The 19,542-nt window shown below is 43.7% G+C and overlaps 1 protein-coding gene across 1 annotated transcript; it reads left to right on the top strand.

The window, feature by feature from the left end:
• Positions 1–14,074: 14,074 nt before the first annotated feature.
• On the top strand, positions 14,075–18,604 carry LOC141271467 (uncharacterized). Its single transcript, XM_073681537.1, has 2 exons — positions 14,075–14,132; positions 16,510–18,604. Exons 1-2 carry the CDS (start codon positions 14,075–14,077, stop codon positions 17,175–17,177), a joined length of 726 nt encoding a protein of 241 aa, XP_073537638.1. The 3' UTR covers positions 17,178–18,604.
• The last annotated feature ends 938 nt before the right edge of the window (positions 18,605–19,542 follow it).

The raw sequence follows: 19,542 nt of genomic DNA, 5'->3' as shown, positions 1-19,542 counted from the left end.
CTGCTTTTGGAGCCTTATTGGTGCTATTGTGGCAGAGCCTGGGTAATACGGGTCTGTCTGGGGTTCGATCTGTATGTTTTCACCAGTGTCCTGGGGTTGTGGTGACGGGTGGAAGGAGCTTGCAAGAGTTATGGGCCTATTTGTTACTGACACCATTAAATCCTCCTGCTTATCACACAAAGGCAGCATTTCACTTTTGTCTTTATCTGATTTTCTCTATCTACCTTTTTATCTGTTCTGCACTTCTCGTAACCACTTCTTTGCATCTAGCCCATTCTTTCTCTGGTCCTTATTATTACACTTTCTAAGTTTCTACTCCAACATCTCACACTGACTCAAACTGAGTTTTTCTGAAAATCCATGCTTCCTCTTTCATATATCAACATCAGTCCATTGAAACTTTGCTGATAGTGAATTAAGGACTAATGTTTTGTACTAAGACATGACCGGAGACAGTTATTTTTTAACAAAATATGACAATTTAAGATTACTAATACCCACACAATGCGTCTATGCTCACGATAAAATATTATAGGTTTCTGTGGATAATTATATATTTTACTTATTAACCAAGGATTATCAAAATTACAACAGGGGTTTAATCTTCTTCTTACTCGCATGGAACTACAATTTGCTACTTAAACTTTCAACCTCCCCAAATATTAGTTAATATTACTCTGTCGGAGGCCTCTTTGAACATAGACTGGACAAGCCAGAGTATGTTTTCTCAGTCTTCCTGCTTAACGTTGAAATAATAACAAAATATTTGGTTTCAGTTTATCTCAGCCGATCTTATTTGTGACTGTGTGTTTTAACGTCATATTCCTAAAGTTTTATTCCTGGGTCCAACTGACCAGGAATCGCACCTAATAGGACTCCTTTATATACTCAGGATTTTATTTCAATCTTCATACAGTCATACACCCATACACCTCATTCAAGGAGTCTCATACATTTCACACAAATACTCACTCTTTCACAATCAATTATACCTTGCGATCAAAACAATATATCCTACCATCTAGACAATTATCTTTAACCTGCGCAAGGAGTAGTTTATTATCGTGGTCTTTTCTTAGATCATGTACTATCTGCAGGACCTCTTAATTTACAGGAGACCATCCTGTCTTCATTTGAGTATAGATTTACCCTTACTACCCTCAGATTACATAATCATCGCTATAAACGCTAATATACAAGAGACATAACAACAATAAAAAGGACCTTACATGAAGTCAGATGTGTCCAGTATTCAGTTTCTTCTAGTCTACCATCGAATCCTTCACTCCTCCTTAATCCGTGAAGACGAAATCAGGTAGAGGATTTATGGATCAGAGGGTCTGTGAACCTCCCCGTGCATGGTATCTGTCCTCACTGGAGGAGTGAGCAGCTTTAATTTGTTAGTTGTATATAGTGGCTCACTTAGATTGCACCTGTTCACACTTGTCTTTTTCTGCTTGGAAGTTCCAGTTAGCTGTTTGATATTTGTATTACACGTTCACTGACTGAGCACTCCTCCCAGCAGCCTAAGGCATTTTGCCCATATAATTCTAGGCTTTTAGCACGGGAGAGCCATCATGTTATGTTTAGGGTCCCAACAAAAGGGGTATGTCTTGTCACTGGCTATTGGGCTCTCAAATTAGCCAATTTGTGAGCCAAGTACCTTCATTTTTTGGCTTGTTTTCTATAGCAGTGTTGCAGTTCTTATTTTATATATTCAATGTTCACATATGATAGCGTTTCAGTGTGCAGCTTTAATTTGTTAGATACACTTCCAGAAACATGTATTGTGAAGATAAGACTCTGATAGATCCCTATTCTTTAAATAAGACAGGTCCCTCACTCCCACCTAATTGTCATCTCATTGATTGAAAACACAAGACTGTAATTTGAATTGGGACTTGTTGCCCTTTAGGTAAGTAGTGTCAGTTTTGAGTGTGGTATGTGGTTTGGTTGGGGGTGCATCCTGTGTTCAATCTGTAACCTGAGTGAGGGAGTGTGAGATTGAGCTGTAGAGTGACGTGGATCCCATATAGTCAGCCTCATCCCACATCACGGAAAAGGCTAAGTGGAGGCCTGACCCTGATAGTCACTATAATTGGATTGTGTGTTAAGGCCCCGTCACACTAAGCGACGCTGCAACGATTCCGACAACGATACGACCTGTCAGGGATCGTTGCTGCGTCGCTATGTGGTCGCTGGTGAGCTGTCAAACAGGCAGGCTCACCAACGATCAGGGGAGCAGCGACATCGTGGAAAGAATCTTTCCACGATGTCCTGCTCCTGGTTACCAGCCTGCTGAAGCAGGAGCAGGCTGGTAACCATGCTAAACATCGGGTTACTAGGGGCACACGCGCACCTAGTAACCCCTTGTTTATCATGGTTACCACTCTGCTACAGTGAGCGGGAGGTTACTGCTCACTTTAGCAGGCTCGTAACCATGATAAACAACGGGTTACTAGGTACGCGTGTGCCCCTAGTAACCCGATGTTTACCATGGTTACCAGCCTGATCGCTGCTCCCGCTGGTCACACACAGCGATGTGTGCTGACCAGCGGGAAGGCAACGACCAAAAAATGGTCCAGGACACTTTGCAGCGATCAGCGACCTCACAGCAGGGGCCTGATCGTTGCAAAGTGTCACACATAGCGACATCGCTGGTGAGGTCGCTGTTGCGTCACCAAAACCGTGACACAGCAGCGATCTCACTAGCGATCTCGCTATGTGAGACGGGGGCTTTATACTGAGGGCAGGACGGTGCACATGACTGGTTGTAGTGATCATGCTAAACAGATAATATACTCTGGAGATTTCTTACATGGTATCTTAAAGATTTTATTTCTGTTCATCTTCTCCCCATTCAGGTCCCTTAAATATTGGATGCTCTCAGTAGAGATTTTCTATATAAGAAAATTTCCTGAATGACCCATGGATAGGGACAAGGACAAGATGTTGGAGAGGATATTACACCTCACCCTAGAGATCTTCTTCCGGCTTACTGGAGAGGTGAGAGATTCTGATGACGTCACATTACATCATTCTTATCTATGGGAATAACAGATGGACAGAACTGGAGAGGTGAGGACTCTGGAAATGTCTGTAGTGAGATTTATTAATGTGTCTCTCCATAACCAGGATTATACAGTAGTGAAGAAGACCTCTAGTGAGCGCTGTCAGGACCCTGTGTCTGAGGGATGGGGAAGACCCCTGAGCCCAATCACGGGGCCTCCACCTCACTCCCTGATACATGAGGACATCAATGACCAGAAGATCCTAGAACTCACCTACAAGATGATTGAGCTGCTGACTGGAGAGGTGACACTGCTGGGAATGCTGGGACATTATACAGTAACGCTATGAAGGGATCGGGGGGATGACAGTATCATTGTATGTGTCAGGTTCCTATAAGATGTCAGGATGTCACCGTCTATTTCTCCATGGAGGAGTGGGAGTATTTAGAAGGACACAAAGATCTGTACAAGGACGTCATGATGGAGGTTCCCCAGCCCCTCACATCACCAGGTAATAGACAGGACTAAATACACATGGCCTATAATTATCTGTGTGTAAAGAATGGATTCAGTCCCTGTATGTGTTTCTTCCAGATCTATCCAGTAAGAGGACAACACCAGAGAGATGTCCCCATCCTCTTCTTCCACAGGACTGTAAACAAGAAAATCCCAGTGTTCCTCAGGATCATCAGGTAGATGGAGAGAAGGTGTCATGAAATCTCGCCTATGATGCGTAGAAGTTTTGAAGGTCTTGTGTTCAGTCTTGTTTTATTCACCAGTATTATACACTGAATGGACAATTTATTAGAAACACCGCCCACTTCCCTACTGAAACTTATTAAACTCATGTCCTCGGCATGCAGTATGAAATTAACTAATCAGTTTTCAGAATGTGAAGATTAAGAAATCTGAACAACTTTGCACAAGATTATGTTTTTTTTTACATACAATGGTGTCAAGATTATACTGAGAATAGTGTGATAAAAGAAAAACATTAGTAATATTAGATCTTATGGATATAAGCAACTCATCAACGGAGACATCAAGAATTGTTCTTAGAACAGTTGGTGCACGGTTATGCAAATTGCAGATGAATATTAATATGTCCGGATCCACTCATCGTTCCTTAGCACAATTGGGTTATTACAGCAGATGACCAGTTCCAGTGCCATTGCTTTCCAACAAACCAGAAAGAAAAAAACTTCAAGGGGCAAAAGAAAGTAACAATTATTTCACAGAGCAGTGGAAAACATGATTTGCTCGGATGAGATTTCTGTTGCACTGTGCTAATGGGAGGGTCAGAATATCATGCAAACAGCATGAACCTATGTTCCCTTCTTGTCATGTGTCAACATTTCTGGCTAGTGGAGGTAGAGAATATTGTATGATCACATTCTGGATCCTCTGATACCTGTGGATGGATGTTTGTATACTAGAGCTTACCTGAGTATTGTGTCCTACCAAATTAATCTCTTTATGGCAGCTGTTGACTCTACAGTATAAGTACAATGACCTATGGCACAAGGGTCATGTAGTCATGGATTGCTTCCAGTATAAGGGTCTCACGAACCATGATGTTTAGGGTCTCAGTGCAACACCAGTGAAATGGCTTTCTTTCCTGTATGGCTGTAATATGGTATGGACGGTAGTGAGTTACTCGTCTCTAACGCCCCGGCACGTTACTTGAAGAAGGGGGTCCTGGCTGAGTGTACGCCCTTGCAGGCTGCATGTAATTAATATTGCTGTCTTACCAGAAACAGATGTTTTAAAGTTCAAGAATAGAGACCACTAGTTCCTTAAGAACAAAGTTTTACTAAACAACTGTCTTATGCAACTATATACAGGAGATAGAGGGCACATTTATTTTCGTACGTTTCAACAACGTGGAGCACCTCCATACATATTCTCTGAACTTCCCTGGTTCCAGTCTCCACTAGTCCCATTTGCTGCTGCAGATCCCGGCCTAGTACCACATTACAGTCCCTCAAAGTCATCTTTTTCTCCGCGTCTGTTTCCCTCTTAAAGGGAATGTTGCTGAAACCAGCTTTGTCGCTAGATGACGTTTAAAGAACTCCCGCCTGGGACAGTCACTTCATTCACATTCTGCTGCGTCCAGTACCAGGACCCATCTCACTCAGTCTCTTAATCCTTCGTTCAGTCCACTGACCCATCTTGCCTTGATCACTCTAACTCTGTCAGCACTTTCTCTCTTGGTGGTCAGGATCTCGCTATCCTCTGCTTCGGTCTCCTCTCTCAACTAAAGGACACCCTTGTCATGCAGCTCTGCAGACTACTCAGACATCAGGTCTGTCTTTGTCACTCGCTTAACCATATCTGACTATCTAACAGATAATTGTCACCCACTATGGGCTAGTCCCAACACTTAACCATATCTATCCCTATAGTCAAACTACACACAATATCAACCTTATTAACTCAAGTCACAATTCACATGTCCCAGGTGCCAACAATGAGCAGTAAATGGCGCCACAGCCTCACTCTACAAAGCCCCAAATAGGAAGCTTGCACTACAACTACAGTCTATTGTATATTCGGTACAATTTACACTAAACAGTGAACCACCTAGAAGCATCTCTCAATACGCCCCCAGCTGCAGGGCTGACCCTCTGTAACTCTCCCCTGCCCAGCTGCAGGACTGACCCTCTGTAACTCTCCCCTGCCCAGCTGCAGGACTGACCCTCTGTAACTCTCTCCTGCCCAGCTGCAGGGCTGACCCTCTGTAACTCTCCTCTGCCCAACTGCGGGGCTGACCCTCTGTAATTGTCTCCTACCCAACTGCGGGGCTGACCCTCTGTAACTTTCTCCTGCCCAGTTGCAGGGCTGATCCTCTTTAACTCTGTCCTGCCCAGCTGCAGGGCTGACACTCTGTAACTCTCCCCTGCCCAGCTGCAGGGCTGACCCTCTGTAACTCTCTCCTGCCCAGCTGCAGGGCTGACCCTCTGTAACTCTCTCCTGCCCAGCTGTAATTCTCACATAACTTTCACATATAAGGATTACAATAAGCCATAGCATTAGCCATATAGTTACAGCACATTGTCCTGTAATAACAGTAGATCCAGCAGCATCACAAATATACCTTTATGTCATGCAGCAATTCTCTTCAGTTGGTGTCAGCATCTTCCACAGTGCCGTAACTAGAGTCTGATGGGCCCCGGTGCATATATATATACACACACACATCCTCCATGTTGGTATATAAGTCCTTCATCCTGGCCCCATCCTGGTATATATCCCCCATCTTGATATATGTGCCCCGTTCTGCCGCTGTTCTTTAATGTATAGAAGAATATAAACAATTGTACTCACCAGGGGTGTACAAGTCATGGGGTTCCATAGAAAGAAGTATAATGAATCACTCCATAGTCCTCCATATAATATAATGCACAGCCCATAGCCATCCATAAAGTATAATGCACCTCCATAGTCATCCATTACATATAATGCCCCCGTATAGTCATCCGTAAAGTATAAGGCACCTCCATAGTCATCAATAAAGCATAATGCACAGCCCATAGTCATCCATAAAGTATAATGTACAGCCCATAGTCATCCATAAAGTATAATGTACAGCCCATAGTCATTCATGTAGTATAATGCACAGCCCATAATCATCCATAAAATATAATGCACCCCATAATCATCCATGTACTAGTATGGCCACTGATTTTTTTTTTTTTTTTTTAAATAAATACTCACCTTCCCTTCGCTCCCCTGCCACGCGCATTCTCTTGTGAAGCCAGCAGCTGACTTCAGCGTGCAACGGGAGTATATGACGTCACTGCCATATGTCCTGTCATGTGCAGGCCAACGTCAGCTGCTGGCCTCTGATTGGCCGGCAGTGTGTATTGTCGTGCACGTATCCGATGGGTCTGTGCAAGGCAATACACTTCAACTGGATACGTGCCTAAATGAAACACCTTCCTTTGGTGCACGCAGGTGACAGGACATTCTGCGTCATTTCCTAGGGCTGAGTACCGCTGCACAAATGGTGAGTCCGCAAGATGTTGAAAAGGTGTTAGATTGGATGGCTGAGAGTTCCTTTGCATTATCTTCCACTCGGTCCACTGCAGAAAGTGCTTCCACCTGACCCCCTTGCAAATCAGCCAAGCAGTCTGAGCCCTAAGTACACAGCAATCTTCTGCTTTTTGATGACTCCGCTGGCTGGGACTCCGTGGCCCATCCACCTGGCCCTGCCCCAGAAGTGGAAGAGACTGAGGACACTGATGCTCAACCACTTGTTAGGTTAGAAGAAGAGTATGTGGGAGGGCTAGTGCACACGGTAAGTGGACCACCACAGCACATCTCAGAGGATGATGAAACACAGCGTCTTTCTGCAGTGTGCAAATTGGCAAGGATGGCAGTGGTGAGGAATGGGTGGAAGATGCGGGAGATGATGAGGTCCTAGACCCCACATGGAGCGAAGGCCATCCTAGTGCCGTGCGCAGTTCGGAGGAAGAGGAGGTGGCCATGATTCCCCAACAGCACAGCAAAAGAGGGAATAGGGTGCAAAGGAACAGCAGGCAGCTCCTAGCTAGCACGTATGCCGCTACTGCCCACCACGCCACTGAAATCAGCACACCAAAGCCAGCTCAAAAGAGCTTCCTGAAGTGGTATTTCTTCAGTCAATGTGCTGACGACAAGAGACGGGTGGTTTGGAGGCCGTCAGAGCCTTAAGTAAGCATATATCTTCTGAACCTGAGCACCACCTGCATGATGAGGCATCTGAATTCCAAGCACGAGGTGCAGTGGAGTACACACCTTAAAAAGCATGACAGATCTGAGGCTCCACCTGCTCCCTCTTCTGCTGCGGTCTCGGCCTCTTCCTTCATGTTAATTTATGATCTTTTCTATTCTTCTAAATCATTTCACGTGACTTCTCCATCTGTCTGTGACTTTCACAATCTTTGTTTCAGGGTAAAGAATTGACTCATATTAATACTATAAAGACATATGTGAAGGATGATGAGCGGTGTAAAGAGGAGATTCCTACAGATAACCGCACAGGTGAGTAGTGACCACAAAATGCAGAGAAGTCACAGGGTCTAATCAGTCACTGACTTGTAGAATTACTTTTTATGGTGAACATCTGTTATACAGAGCTTTACATGTGGATTTTACACTAAGATTTAGTGTTTAAAAATAAATAACAACTTTTGACTCTATTTTTGCCATAATCGCTTCTGAGCTGCTGCAGAGGAGATACTTCTGTGTTCACAGTTCTGTCCATCACAGGACACTGTGCTCAGTGGATGCCTCTAAATATACTTTTGAAGATTGTTAGGCTATATGCCCACGATGCTGAAATGCTCCGGATTTTTCCTGAGCGTTTCTGCATCTCCCTGGCAGAAAAAACGCATGCGGATTGTACATGCGGATTTTACATGCGTTTTTTCTGCCAGGGACAAGCGTTTGTCCCGCGTTTAGCACATGCGATTTCGCATGTGGGTTGTCAAGCGCTTTCCAAGCGATTTTAGCATCACTTGGAAGGTGCTTGACAACTTGGTCACACTATATAAATCCATGCAACTGGAATGGATTTTATATAGTGTGACCAAGTTAGTTAAAAAAAATAATAAAATGGTAAAAAAAAAACAAAAAAACATTATACTCACCTTCCGATGGCCCCCGGTCTCCTTCTCCAGTCTCCCTGGTAGCTTGCCGTGGTGTAAAAGGACCTTCCGTGACGTCATTTAGTCATGTGACTGGTCAGGCGACTCCCGACGTCAGCGGTCGCATGACCCATCACATGACTAAATGACGTCATGGAAGGTCCTTTTAGACCATCGTGAGCTGCCGGGGAGCCAGCACGCATCACTAAGGAGACCGGGGGCCATCAGAAGGTAAGTATAATGTTTTTTTTTATTTTAAATTCTTTTTTTTACAGGTACTATGGTACCCGGGTCTGGAGGAGAGTCTCCTCTTCTCCAGACCCGGGTACCATCCGCACATTGAATCGCTTAATATCCTCATGTGCACGTGTAGTCATGCGGATATTAACCCCTTACTTACCGGGGACGTATTAGTACTCATATTTGCGTACCCCCTGTTCAGTGAGGGCTGCTGCGCTGAGCCCTCACTGAACGGAGCACATGTCAGCTGATTCTTACAGCTGACATGTGCCCGCAACAGCCGCGGGTGGAATCGCGATCCACCCGCGGCTGTTAACATGTTAAATGCCGCTGTCAATCTCCGACAGCAGCATTTAACGCGCGCTTCCGGGTAGCGCGTCATAAGCCCCGCCCACCGGCGACCCCGTCACGTGATCGCGGGTCACCGATGGGCGTGCATGACAACCCAGGGTCTGCAGCAGACGCCTGTGGTTGTCATGATCTTGTCGCTATGAGCGCCACCTAGTGGTCGGCGCTCATAGCACAGGACCATTTCTGCTGCATGCAGGGGACCTTCTCGTCCCCTGTATGTAGCAGGGGCGATCGGATAGTTGCTGCTTCTAGTCTCCTATGGAGACTATAGAAGCATGTAAAAAGTAAAAAAAAAAAAGTTTTTAAAAATATAAAAAAAAATAAAAAAATATAAAAGTTTAAATCACCCCCCTTTCGCCCCATTCAAAATAAAATATATATATAAAAAAAAAAACCACATACACATATTTGGTATCGCCGCGTTCAGAATCGCCCGATCTATCAATATAAGAAAAGAATTAATCCGATTGGTAAACAGCGTAACAAGAAAAAAATTCTAAACGCCAGAATTACGTTTTTTGGTCACCGCAAAATTGCAATAAAATGCAATAACGGGCGATCAAAACATCGGATCTACCCCAAATGTTATCAATAAAAACGTCAGCCCGGCACGCAAAAAATAAGCCATCAACCAGCCCCAGATCACGAAAAATGGAGACGCTACGGGTCTTAGAAAATGGCACTATTGTTTTATTTTTTTTTTACCAAATTTTGGAATTTTTTTTCACCACTTAAATATAAAAGAACCTATACATGTTTGGTGTCTATGAACTCGTAATGACCTGTGGAATGAGAAGGACAGGTCAGTTTTAGCATTCAGTGAACGTGGTAAAAGAAATAAATAAAAAACAACTGTGGTATTGCACTTTTTTTGCAATTTTACCGCACTTGGAATTTTTTTCCCGTTTTCCCGTACAGGATATGGTAAAACTAGTAATGGCGTTGAAAAGTACAACTCGTCCCGCAAAAAATAAGCCCTCACATGGCCATATTGACCAAAAAATAAAAACGCTATGGCTCTGGGAACAAGGGGAGCAAAAACGAAAAAGCAAAAACGAAAAATGCTCCGGGGCTTAAGGGGTTAAGCGATTCAATGCAAGTCAATGGCGGCAAAAACGCTGCGATTACTCAAAATAATTGGTAGTGCTGCGGATTTTTCCGCAATGATAATCTGAAGCGGAAATTTCCGCAGTATCTGCACAGCACATGCGGATTATCATTGGGGAACATGGCAGACCTTCTACCAAGCATTTTTTAAGCGCTTCTGCGGCGGAATTACTGCTGCGGAAACGCTTAAAAAATGTATAGTGCGCACACAGCCTTAGTGTTAGGAACCTCTAATACAGAACAATATAGAAGAAAATGTGGAGGACAGAGGCGCTGTGGATAATGAACATCCAAAGAATAAATGCAGTCATTAAGTCATAAGTCATTCAGTCTACAAGTTTTGATACCGAATTGGCATCTTCATCAGGCCAAATACCAGTTCAATGACAAAACGCTTAGCTTGATGGTTGTAAGAATTAAGGAACCTTGACAACATCTTCTAATGTTTGGATGGTCATTATCAGCAGTGCCCTGTCCTTCATTTTCTTCAATATCATTGTGTGTCCTGCGGTGTTGTTTATCCTTCATTGCTCAGGAAAGGAGCAGGAGCTGACAGACCATGATTCTACAAGCATTTACCAGGGCCGTGTCTGTAGATACACAACCCCAGAAGGTGAGCTTATCCCCCACTAATTGACCTATATCTACACGTTTACTGGGTTTATTGCTCAAAACCAAAAGAAATGAACTGGAATATAGGTTGGCATACATGCAATATGTAGGAGCATGTTCACACTGGCCATGGCATGTGGTGACATCTCAGTTACTAGGACAGTTTCTGCCAAGAGAGCCATCTGCTGCTGCTGTAACTGCCTGCTGCTGTTTTAACCCCTGCAGCTGCTGCTGTTGAAACTGCTGGATCAGGAGTTTGTTAGTCTCCTGTTGGGTCTGCTGCTGCTGGAATAATTGCTTATCAGGCTCACGCATGCTTTCAGACTGTGTTTTCAATGCTGTAGCTGCCTTTTATATTCAATTTTTACACTGCAATCACCTGTGTTCTATGGGACTTCACACCCGCATTATATCCACCAATTGTAGGGTTTCACACTCTCTGGTAAGCACTAGGTCTTGGGTAGCATTCACACAGGCAATGCAGTTTTGGTCCAAACACATGCAGTTTTATTGCCTTAATAGGTTGCACAGCACCAAACAAACTCATAAGCCCCCGTCTCACATAGCGAGATCGCTAGCGAGATCGCTGCTGAGTCACGGTTTTGGTGATGCAACAGCGACCTCACCAGCGATGTCGCTATGTGTGACACTTTGCAGCGATCAGGCCCCTGCTGTGAGGTCGCTGATCGCTGCAGAATGTCCTGGACCATTTTTTGGTCGTTGCCCTCCCGCTGGTCAGCACACATCGCTGTGTGTGACCAGCCGGACCAGCGATCAGGCTGGTAACCATGATAAACAGCGGGTTACTATGGGCACACGCGCACCTAGTAACCCGCTGTTTATCATGGTTACCACTCTGCTATGGTGAGCGGGAGGTTACGCTCACCGTAGCTGAGTGGTAACCATGATAAACAGCGGGTTACTGAGTGCGCGTGTGCCCCTAGTAACCCGCTGTTTATCATGGTTACCAATAAGCAGGCTGGTAACCAGGAGCAGGACATCGTGGAAAGATTCTTTCCACGATGTCGCTGCTCCCCTGATCGCTGGTGAGCCTGCCTGTTTGACAGCTCACCAGCGATCACTTAGCGACGCAGCAACGATCCCTGACAGGTCGTATCGTTGTCGGGATCGCTGTAGCGTCGCTAAATTTGACGGGGCCTATAGACATAAATTTCTATCCTTGTCCACGAGCTAACTAAACAGAACAGGTCCTGGCTATTCATACACGGCTAAGCTAGCCCCAGCTCGGTCACACAAAACATTTATTGTCCATAGGAACCAGTTTTACTTGCGGTTCTCTGCACACGGCCTGTGCAGTCTCTTCTCAGAAAGGGATCTCGGTCTCTCTCTGTCTTTCTCTGTCTCTCTCTCTCAGTACATATATTTTGAAAGGTGCTATTACTATTGACATGAAATTCTCACCACGCAAATACTCTTAAAATCCTGAAGCTTCCGTGGGCTCCTTCTATGAACTCTGAGCTTTAGTTCATTCCATAAATTTTCTATTGCATACAGGTCAAGTGATTGCCTGGGCCATGTTAGCAGCTATATTACCTTTCTCTGAAACTAATTGAAAGTTTCCTTGGCTGTGTGTTTGGGATCAATATCTTGCTGAAATGTCCACCCTTGTTTCATCTTCATTATCGTGGCAGTAGGCAGCATATTTTTATCAAGAATGTCTCGGTACATTTGTCCTTTCATCCTTCCTTCAATTACATGAAGTTTGCCAGTGCCGTATGCTGAAAAACAGCCCCACACCATGATGTTCTCACCTCCAGACTTCTTTGTTGGTATGGTGTTTTAACATTGTGTGTATTATGGCATCCAAAGAGTTCAATTTTGGTCTCCTCTGACCAGACTATATTCTCCCAGTATTTTTACAGGCTTGTCTAAATGTTGTTGAGCAAATTTTAAACACGCTTGAACATGCATTTTGCTCAGCAATGGAGTCTTTAATGGTGAACGTGTATACAGGCCATGGAGGTTAAGTGCATTACATATTGTTTTCTTTGAAAAAATTGTACCTGCTAATTACAGGTCTTTCTGCAGCTCTACACAGGTCGTCCTTGGATCTTGGATAACTCTTCTGATAATTATTTTCACTTCTCTGTCTGAAATCTTGTGGGGAGCTTTATAGTCATGGCTGATTTATGGTGAAATTATGTTCTTTCCACTTTCAGATTATGACCCCAACACTGATCAGTGGAACCTTCAAAAGTTTAGAAATTCTTCTGTAAAAAATGCCATGAGTATGTTTTGCAACAATAAGGTTGTGAAGGTATTGAGGCAGCTCACTCGTCTTACCCATCATGAGATGTTTCTTGTGTGGCACCTTGGTAATGAGACCCCATTTTTCTTTGCCATCAGTTGAACAAGCAGTTATTATTTTTTCACCAAGTAGTAGGATAGCTTTCTAATTACTGATAGATTTCAGCTGGTGTCATGACTTTCCAAATTCATTTTGCACCTCTTTCTTCATTTGTTCAATATTTTTTGAAAAGAGAAGAAAATGAAACCAGCTCACCTACAATGGCATGCGGGCTGCCGAAGAACAGAATTCGTGTGGCTACACGTGCAGTCAATATAAAAAAAGAGAGTATTTCAGCTTCTAAAATCCAAAAATGTATTTAGACAGCTTTAAAAATAGTAGATAGTATAAAAAATGTAAATGTAAAAAAATTTGAAATGTATTGCCTCATACCTGATGATGTGGTCTTTTTTATACCATCTACTATTTTTAAAGATGTCTAAATAAATTTTTGAATTTTAGAAGCTGGAATACTCTTTTTAGATTCAATATTTTTTCCCTGGGTCATTTCTCATTGTCAAGGATAACACCGTAGGGATCACTGATATCCCACAGCTGCCACCAGTTTGTCAGGGGGAAAAGCAGGGCGATTGCGTAGATACCAACCACTGCCACCAATTTGTCATGCGACACAGCGCCGCTGCCTCCAATCAGGAAAATTACGCAATTGACTGACAAGTGATGGAACAGGCCAAAGCTGTTTTCCCCTGTGCCCCAACTTTCAGGATATCTTCGACCCTGGATGTCCGAGGCCGGAAATATTGTCGTCATGTTTAGTATCATGATTTTACCTTTCTATAGAGTTGAAACATGGCATGGATAGCTTCATCCATTTGACCGATATTAAGTTGGAGGTGTTAGAATGGCCTTACGGTGATGTGAATGAATGTGTTATGTTTGTTCCTTCGCTACGACGCCAAAAATATTTCTCCCATAAATATCAGATTGATGCAAAACCCAATATTTATCACTGACCACTGGCTCCATAAGTCTGAGAAAAGTGCTTAGAACAGAGGAAGCTCTTGCATAGGAAGTGTACGTCTCCACAAATCCTAGGCTTAGTGTCTGGTTCTCAGAACAGATTTCTGCTGTAATTACATGTTCACGGAAGGAGGTCCAAGGTCAATGGAGGTTGAAGTATCATCTCTCTCTCACTTCCCCAATTAAGATATTAATTATATGTTCAATGTGAGGGTGATATGTCACCTCTCCAAACATGTCTTTATAGATTTTAATTTTTCTCTCACAACACTCAATATTACACATCCCTTAATTTATGAACATCTATGGTTTGATTTCTTTGCCTGTGTGGATTGGACGGGTTGTTACCAACATCTTGTGAGAATTTTATGTCAAGACCACTTTTACAAATATACACTGCTCAAAAAAATAAAGGGAACACTCAAATAACACATCCTAGATCTGAATGAATGAAATATTCTCATTGAATACTTTGTTCTGTACAAAGTTGAAAGTGCCGAGAACAAAATCACACAAAAATCATCAATGGAAATCAAATTTATTAACCAATGGAGGCCTGGATTTGGAGTCACCCCCAAAATTTAAGTGGAAAAACACACTACAGGCTGATCCAACTTTGATGTAGTGTCCTTAAAACAAGTCAAAATGAGGCTCAGTATTGTGTGTGGCCTCCACGTGCCTGTATGACCTCCCTACAATGTCGGGGCATGCTCCTGATGATGTTGCGGATGGTCTCCTGTGGGATCTCCTCCCAGACCTGGACTAAAGCATCCGCCAACTCCTGGACAGTCTGTGGTGCAACGTGACGTTGGTGGATGGAGCGAGACATGATGTCCCAGATGCGCTCAATCGGATTCAGGTCTGGGGAATGGGCGGGCCAGTCCATAGCTTCAATGCCTTCATCTTGCAGGAACTGCTGACACACACCAGCCACATGAGGTCTGACATTGTCCTGCATTAGGAGGAACCCAGGGCCAACCGCACCAGCATATGGTCTCACAAGGGGTCTGAGGATCTCATCTCTGTACCTAATGGCAGTCAGGCTACCTCTGGCGAGCACATGAAGGGCTGTGTGGCCCTCCAAAGAAATGCCACCCCACACCATTACTGACCCACTGCCAAACCGGTCATGCTGAAGGATGTTGCAGGCTGCAGATCGCTCTCCACTGCATCTCCAGACTCTGTCACGCCTGTCACATGTGCTCAGTGTGAACCTTCTTTCATCTGTGAAAAGCACAGGGCGCCAGTGGCGACTTTGCCAATCCTGGTATTCTGCGGCATTTCTTTGGTCTGTTCGAGTTAGCTTTTTTGAGCCTGCGACCTCTAACAGGAATGACAATGTGTACAGTTGTGCTCAAAAGTTTACATACCTCGGCAGAATTTTTGCTTTCATGGCCATGCTTCAGAGAATATGAATGATATAAAAAAAAACTTTTTCTCCACTCATGGTTATTGGTTGGGTGAAGCCATTTATTGTCTAACTACTGTGTTTTCTCTTTTTAAATCTTAATGACAACCAAAAACATCCAAATGACCCTGATCAAAAGTTCACATACCCTGCTGATTTTGGCTTGATACCATGCACAGAATTTGACACAAATGGGTTTGAATGGCTACTAAAGGTAACATCCTCACCTTTGACCTGTTTGCTTGTAATTAGTGCGTGTGCATAAAAGCTGAGTAAGTTTCTGGAATCTTGCATCTTTCATCCAGCCACTGATGTTTCTGGATTGTGAGTCATGGGAAAAGCAAAAGAATTGTCAACGGATGTACAGGAAAAGGTAATTGAACTGTATAACACAGGAAAGGGATACAAAAAGATATCCAAGGAATTGATAATGCCAGTCAGCAGCGTTCAAGCTGTGATTAACAAATGGAAAATCAGGGGCTCTGTAAAAACCAAACCACGGTCAGGTAGACCAACAAAATTTTCGTCCACAACTGCCAGGAAAATTGTTGCAAAGAAAGACCCACAAATAACATCAACTGAAATTCAGTACTCTCTGAAAACTAGCTGTGTGGCTGTTTCAAGATGAACAAAAAGGAGGTACGTGAAGAAAATGGGCTGCATTGTCGAGTCGCCAGAAGAAAGACATTACTGCGCAAAGGCCACAAAATATCTCGCCTACAATATGCCAAACAGCACAGAAAGAAGCCTCAAAACTTCTGGAACAAGGTAATTTGGAGTGATGAGACCAAAATTCAACTTTTTGGCCACAACTATAAACGTTACATTTGGAGAGAGGACAACAAAGCCTATGATGAAAAGAAAATCCCGCCACTCACGTGTTGATAATTAAACATCAGAGAATTCACACACGGGAGAAGTCATTTTTATGTTCAGACTGTGGGAAAGGTTTTAGTCAGAAATCAACTCTTGTTACACATCAGTTAACTCACACAGGGAAGAAACCATTTTCATGTTCAGAGTGTGGGAAAAATTTCATTAGTAAATTAAGTCTTGTTCTACATCAGAGAACTCACACAGGGGAGAAACCATATTCATGTTCAGAATGTGGGAAATATTATAGGAATAAATCAGATCTTTCTATACATCAAAGAACTCACACAGGGGAAAAGCCATTTTCATGTTCAAATTGGGGGAAATGTTTTACTCGAAAATCAATTCTTATCACACATCAGAAAACTCACACGGTGGAGAAGCCATTTTCATGTTCAGAATGTGGGAAGGGTTTTAGGGATAAATCAGAACTTTCTATACATATCAGAACTCACACAGGAGAAAAGCCATTTTCATGTTCAGAATGTGGGAAATGTTTTTATCGGAAATTAAATCTTGTTAGACACCAGTTAACTCACACAGGGAAGAAACCATTTTTCTGTTCAGAATGTGGAAAATGTTTTAATCAGAAAACAAATCTTGCTAGACATCAGTTAACTCACACAGGGAAGAAACTATTTTCATGTTCAGAATGAAAGTAGCCATTTTTTTTTTTAATTGTTTTGACAACATGTACTAGAAAAACATACGTTATAGAAAAGTCACTCGTCTACGAAACAAAAGGGGAAGCAATTTAGTGCATTAAATGCTTTAGAAAATGTATACAATGACCATTTGTTATTGAAAACTAATAAAAATTAAATAATACATTGACCATGGAGAGATGATGCTATACATGATCAAGACAGTTGCCAATGTAACCATTTAATACCCTGCTTGTGTCATCCAATTAACAGAGTGACCTAATAATTAAATGAGGGCATACATAGAAATCATGAGGTGTCAGAGGAAATGTCTTAATTGAAAACTCCTTCAAACTACTCACCCTTAAACAAAACAATGATTTATTGTGGTCATGAAAAGTATAATTTGCAGCTTGTAACAACAGGGAAGAGTGAAATGTATTGTGACATGCACACAAAAATAGTGATTCCCCTTAGTGTCCCACCCATTACGATACACCTTCCATGGCGTTCACCCAGTATAAAACCCCCAAGTTGGCTCTCCACGAAGTATGATGCCCCCCGCATAGTATAATGTCCTCCCAATTCCATATACACATTTTACCCCTATGTTAACCTCCAGATGTACATTATGCTGCCTTCACTGTGCATAACCCTCCACAATGATACCCCTCATAGTGCCCCTCACACACATCATGATACCCCCACAGTGCTCTCAATGCCGTATGAAGTCACCACAGTTCTCCCAATACATGATGACCCCAGTATGTTCCCTAATTCAGTATGATGCCACCATTGGGCTCCCCAATACTGTATAATGTGCCCACTGTGTCTACCAATACAGTATGAAGCCACGAAAGTAGTCCTCAATACATGTTAGTGTCCCTCCTCCTCATGCAGGAAAATGTACAGACACAATAAAAAAAATCACCTAGCCTTGTACCCATTATGTGCTGCTCCAATCTGTGCTGTGTGAGGACTGAGGTACGGCAAGCAATATCAAGTTTTGGCACAGCAAAAAATATCATCGTGCCTTCTATGTGCCTTCATTTTTATAGCACAATGGAAAAAATGTAAAAACAAAGCCCAAAAACAATTGTGGAATTGCTTTTTTGCGTAAATTCACCTTGTGGCTTTTTTTCATGCTTTTCCAGAACGATATTAAAATTAATAGTGTCATTCAAAATTTTAACTTGTCCCTAGAAAAATAATCCCTCATAAGACTAAATTTAACTACTAAATTGAGCACGTGGGCCAGGCATTGTATGTTTGCGAGCTTGGGGGAGAATGTAGGATGAGGAGGAAAAGGGATGTAGCAATTGGCGCAGGATGAGGGGGAAACCTTGCATGAACTTGTTCCCGCAATTCTAGATGTCGGTAGCACGTGTTCCGTCCCAGGGTCCGACTCAGTCCTGGCCTCCAGCAGGTTCACCCAGTGTGCCGTCGGGGAAACGTAGCGTCCACTCCCTGGCTACAAGCACTTGTCCACATGTCGGTTAAGTGGACCTTCCCAGTAACTGCGTTGGTCAGGGCACGGGTGATGTTATGGGACATGTGCTGGTGTAAGGAGGGGATGTCTTTCCAGGAAAAATAGTGGCAGCTGCGGACCATGCACCGAGAGACGGTCACCGCCATGAGGTTGCGGAAAGCCTCAGTGTGCAAAGTGGGAGGTATCCGAACCTGCGTCCTGGAAGGGATTGGCAAGCACATATCACATGGGAAGAGGCACTCGTGTCACCTGCAGACACTGATTGGACCCAGGCGTTTGGCCCACCTAGTCAGGTGCTTGGATGACATGTGCCTGAGCATGCTGGTAGTGGTCTGGCCCCTGCTGATCTTGGTACGGCACAGGTTGCAAATGACCGTTTTCTTCTGCACTTTCCATAAAAAAGGGCCAGACTGGGGAAGACCTAACCCTGGCCGGGGATATGGCCTCCTGTGTGTGCTCTGGGGAACAGTTGCCAGCCTTCTCCCTCTGGCCACCCCACTGCCTCTTCCTGCCTGTTGTGATGGCGCGGAACCCTCCCCGTCTGCGCTGTTGTGCACGCTCTGAATGCAACCTTGCCAGGTTGGGTCAGTGACTTTGTCATCCACCACCTCATCTTCTACTTCATCACTCTGGTTCTTCTCCTGACTGCCGTTCCCCACCATCAGCTTCTTCTGACCGTGGCTGCTCAAATATTTGGGCATCCCAACACATGATCTCCTCAAGTTCCTCTTGAAATGTGCACAGTTAGAGGCCAGAAGAAGTCATAAATGGAAAGGTTAAGAGCTCCTTGGAGCATCCAAGTGTGGGGTCACTTGTCCCCTGGGACTCGTCATGGTGAGAGAAAGGAGGATCTGGATGAGGATTATGTAGTCCAAACTTTTGGCAAGT

The sequence above is a fragment of the Phyllobates terribilis genome, unplaced genomic scaffold (assembly GCF_046119375.1).
Source record: "Phyllobates terribilis strain yellow unplaced genomic scaffold, ASM4611937v1 Scaffold_5__5_contigs__length_657084704, whole genome shotgun sequence".
NCBI classification, from domain to species: Eukaryota; Metazoa; Chordata; class Amphibia; order Anura; family Dendrobatidae; genus Phyllobates; species Phyllobates terribilis.
Note: the sequence above shows the minus strand (reverse complement) of the source record. Positions and strands in the feature narration are given on the sequence as shown.

Bases quoted from the DNA above. Each gene is read 5' to 3' on its own strand.
- LOC141271467 (XM_073681537.1), top strand. From the start codon at position 14,075: ATGGATAGCTTCATCCATTTGACCGATATTAAGTTGGAGGTGTTAGAA. The intron at 14,133-16,509 runs GTGATGTGAATG...TATGATGAAAAG, and splicing joins GGTGTTAGAATGGCCTTACG to AAAATCCCGCCACTCACGTG.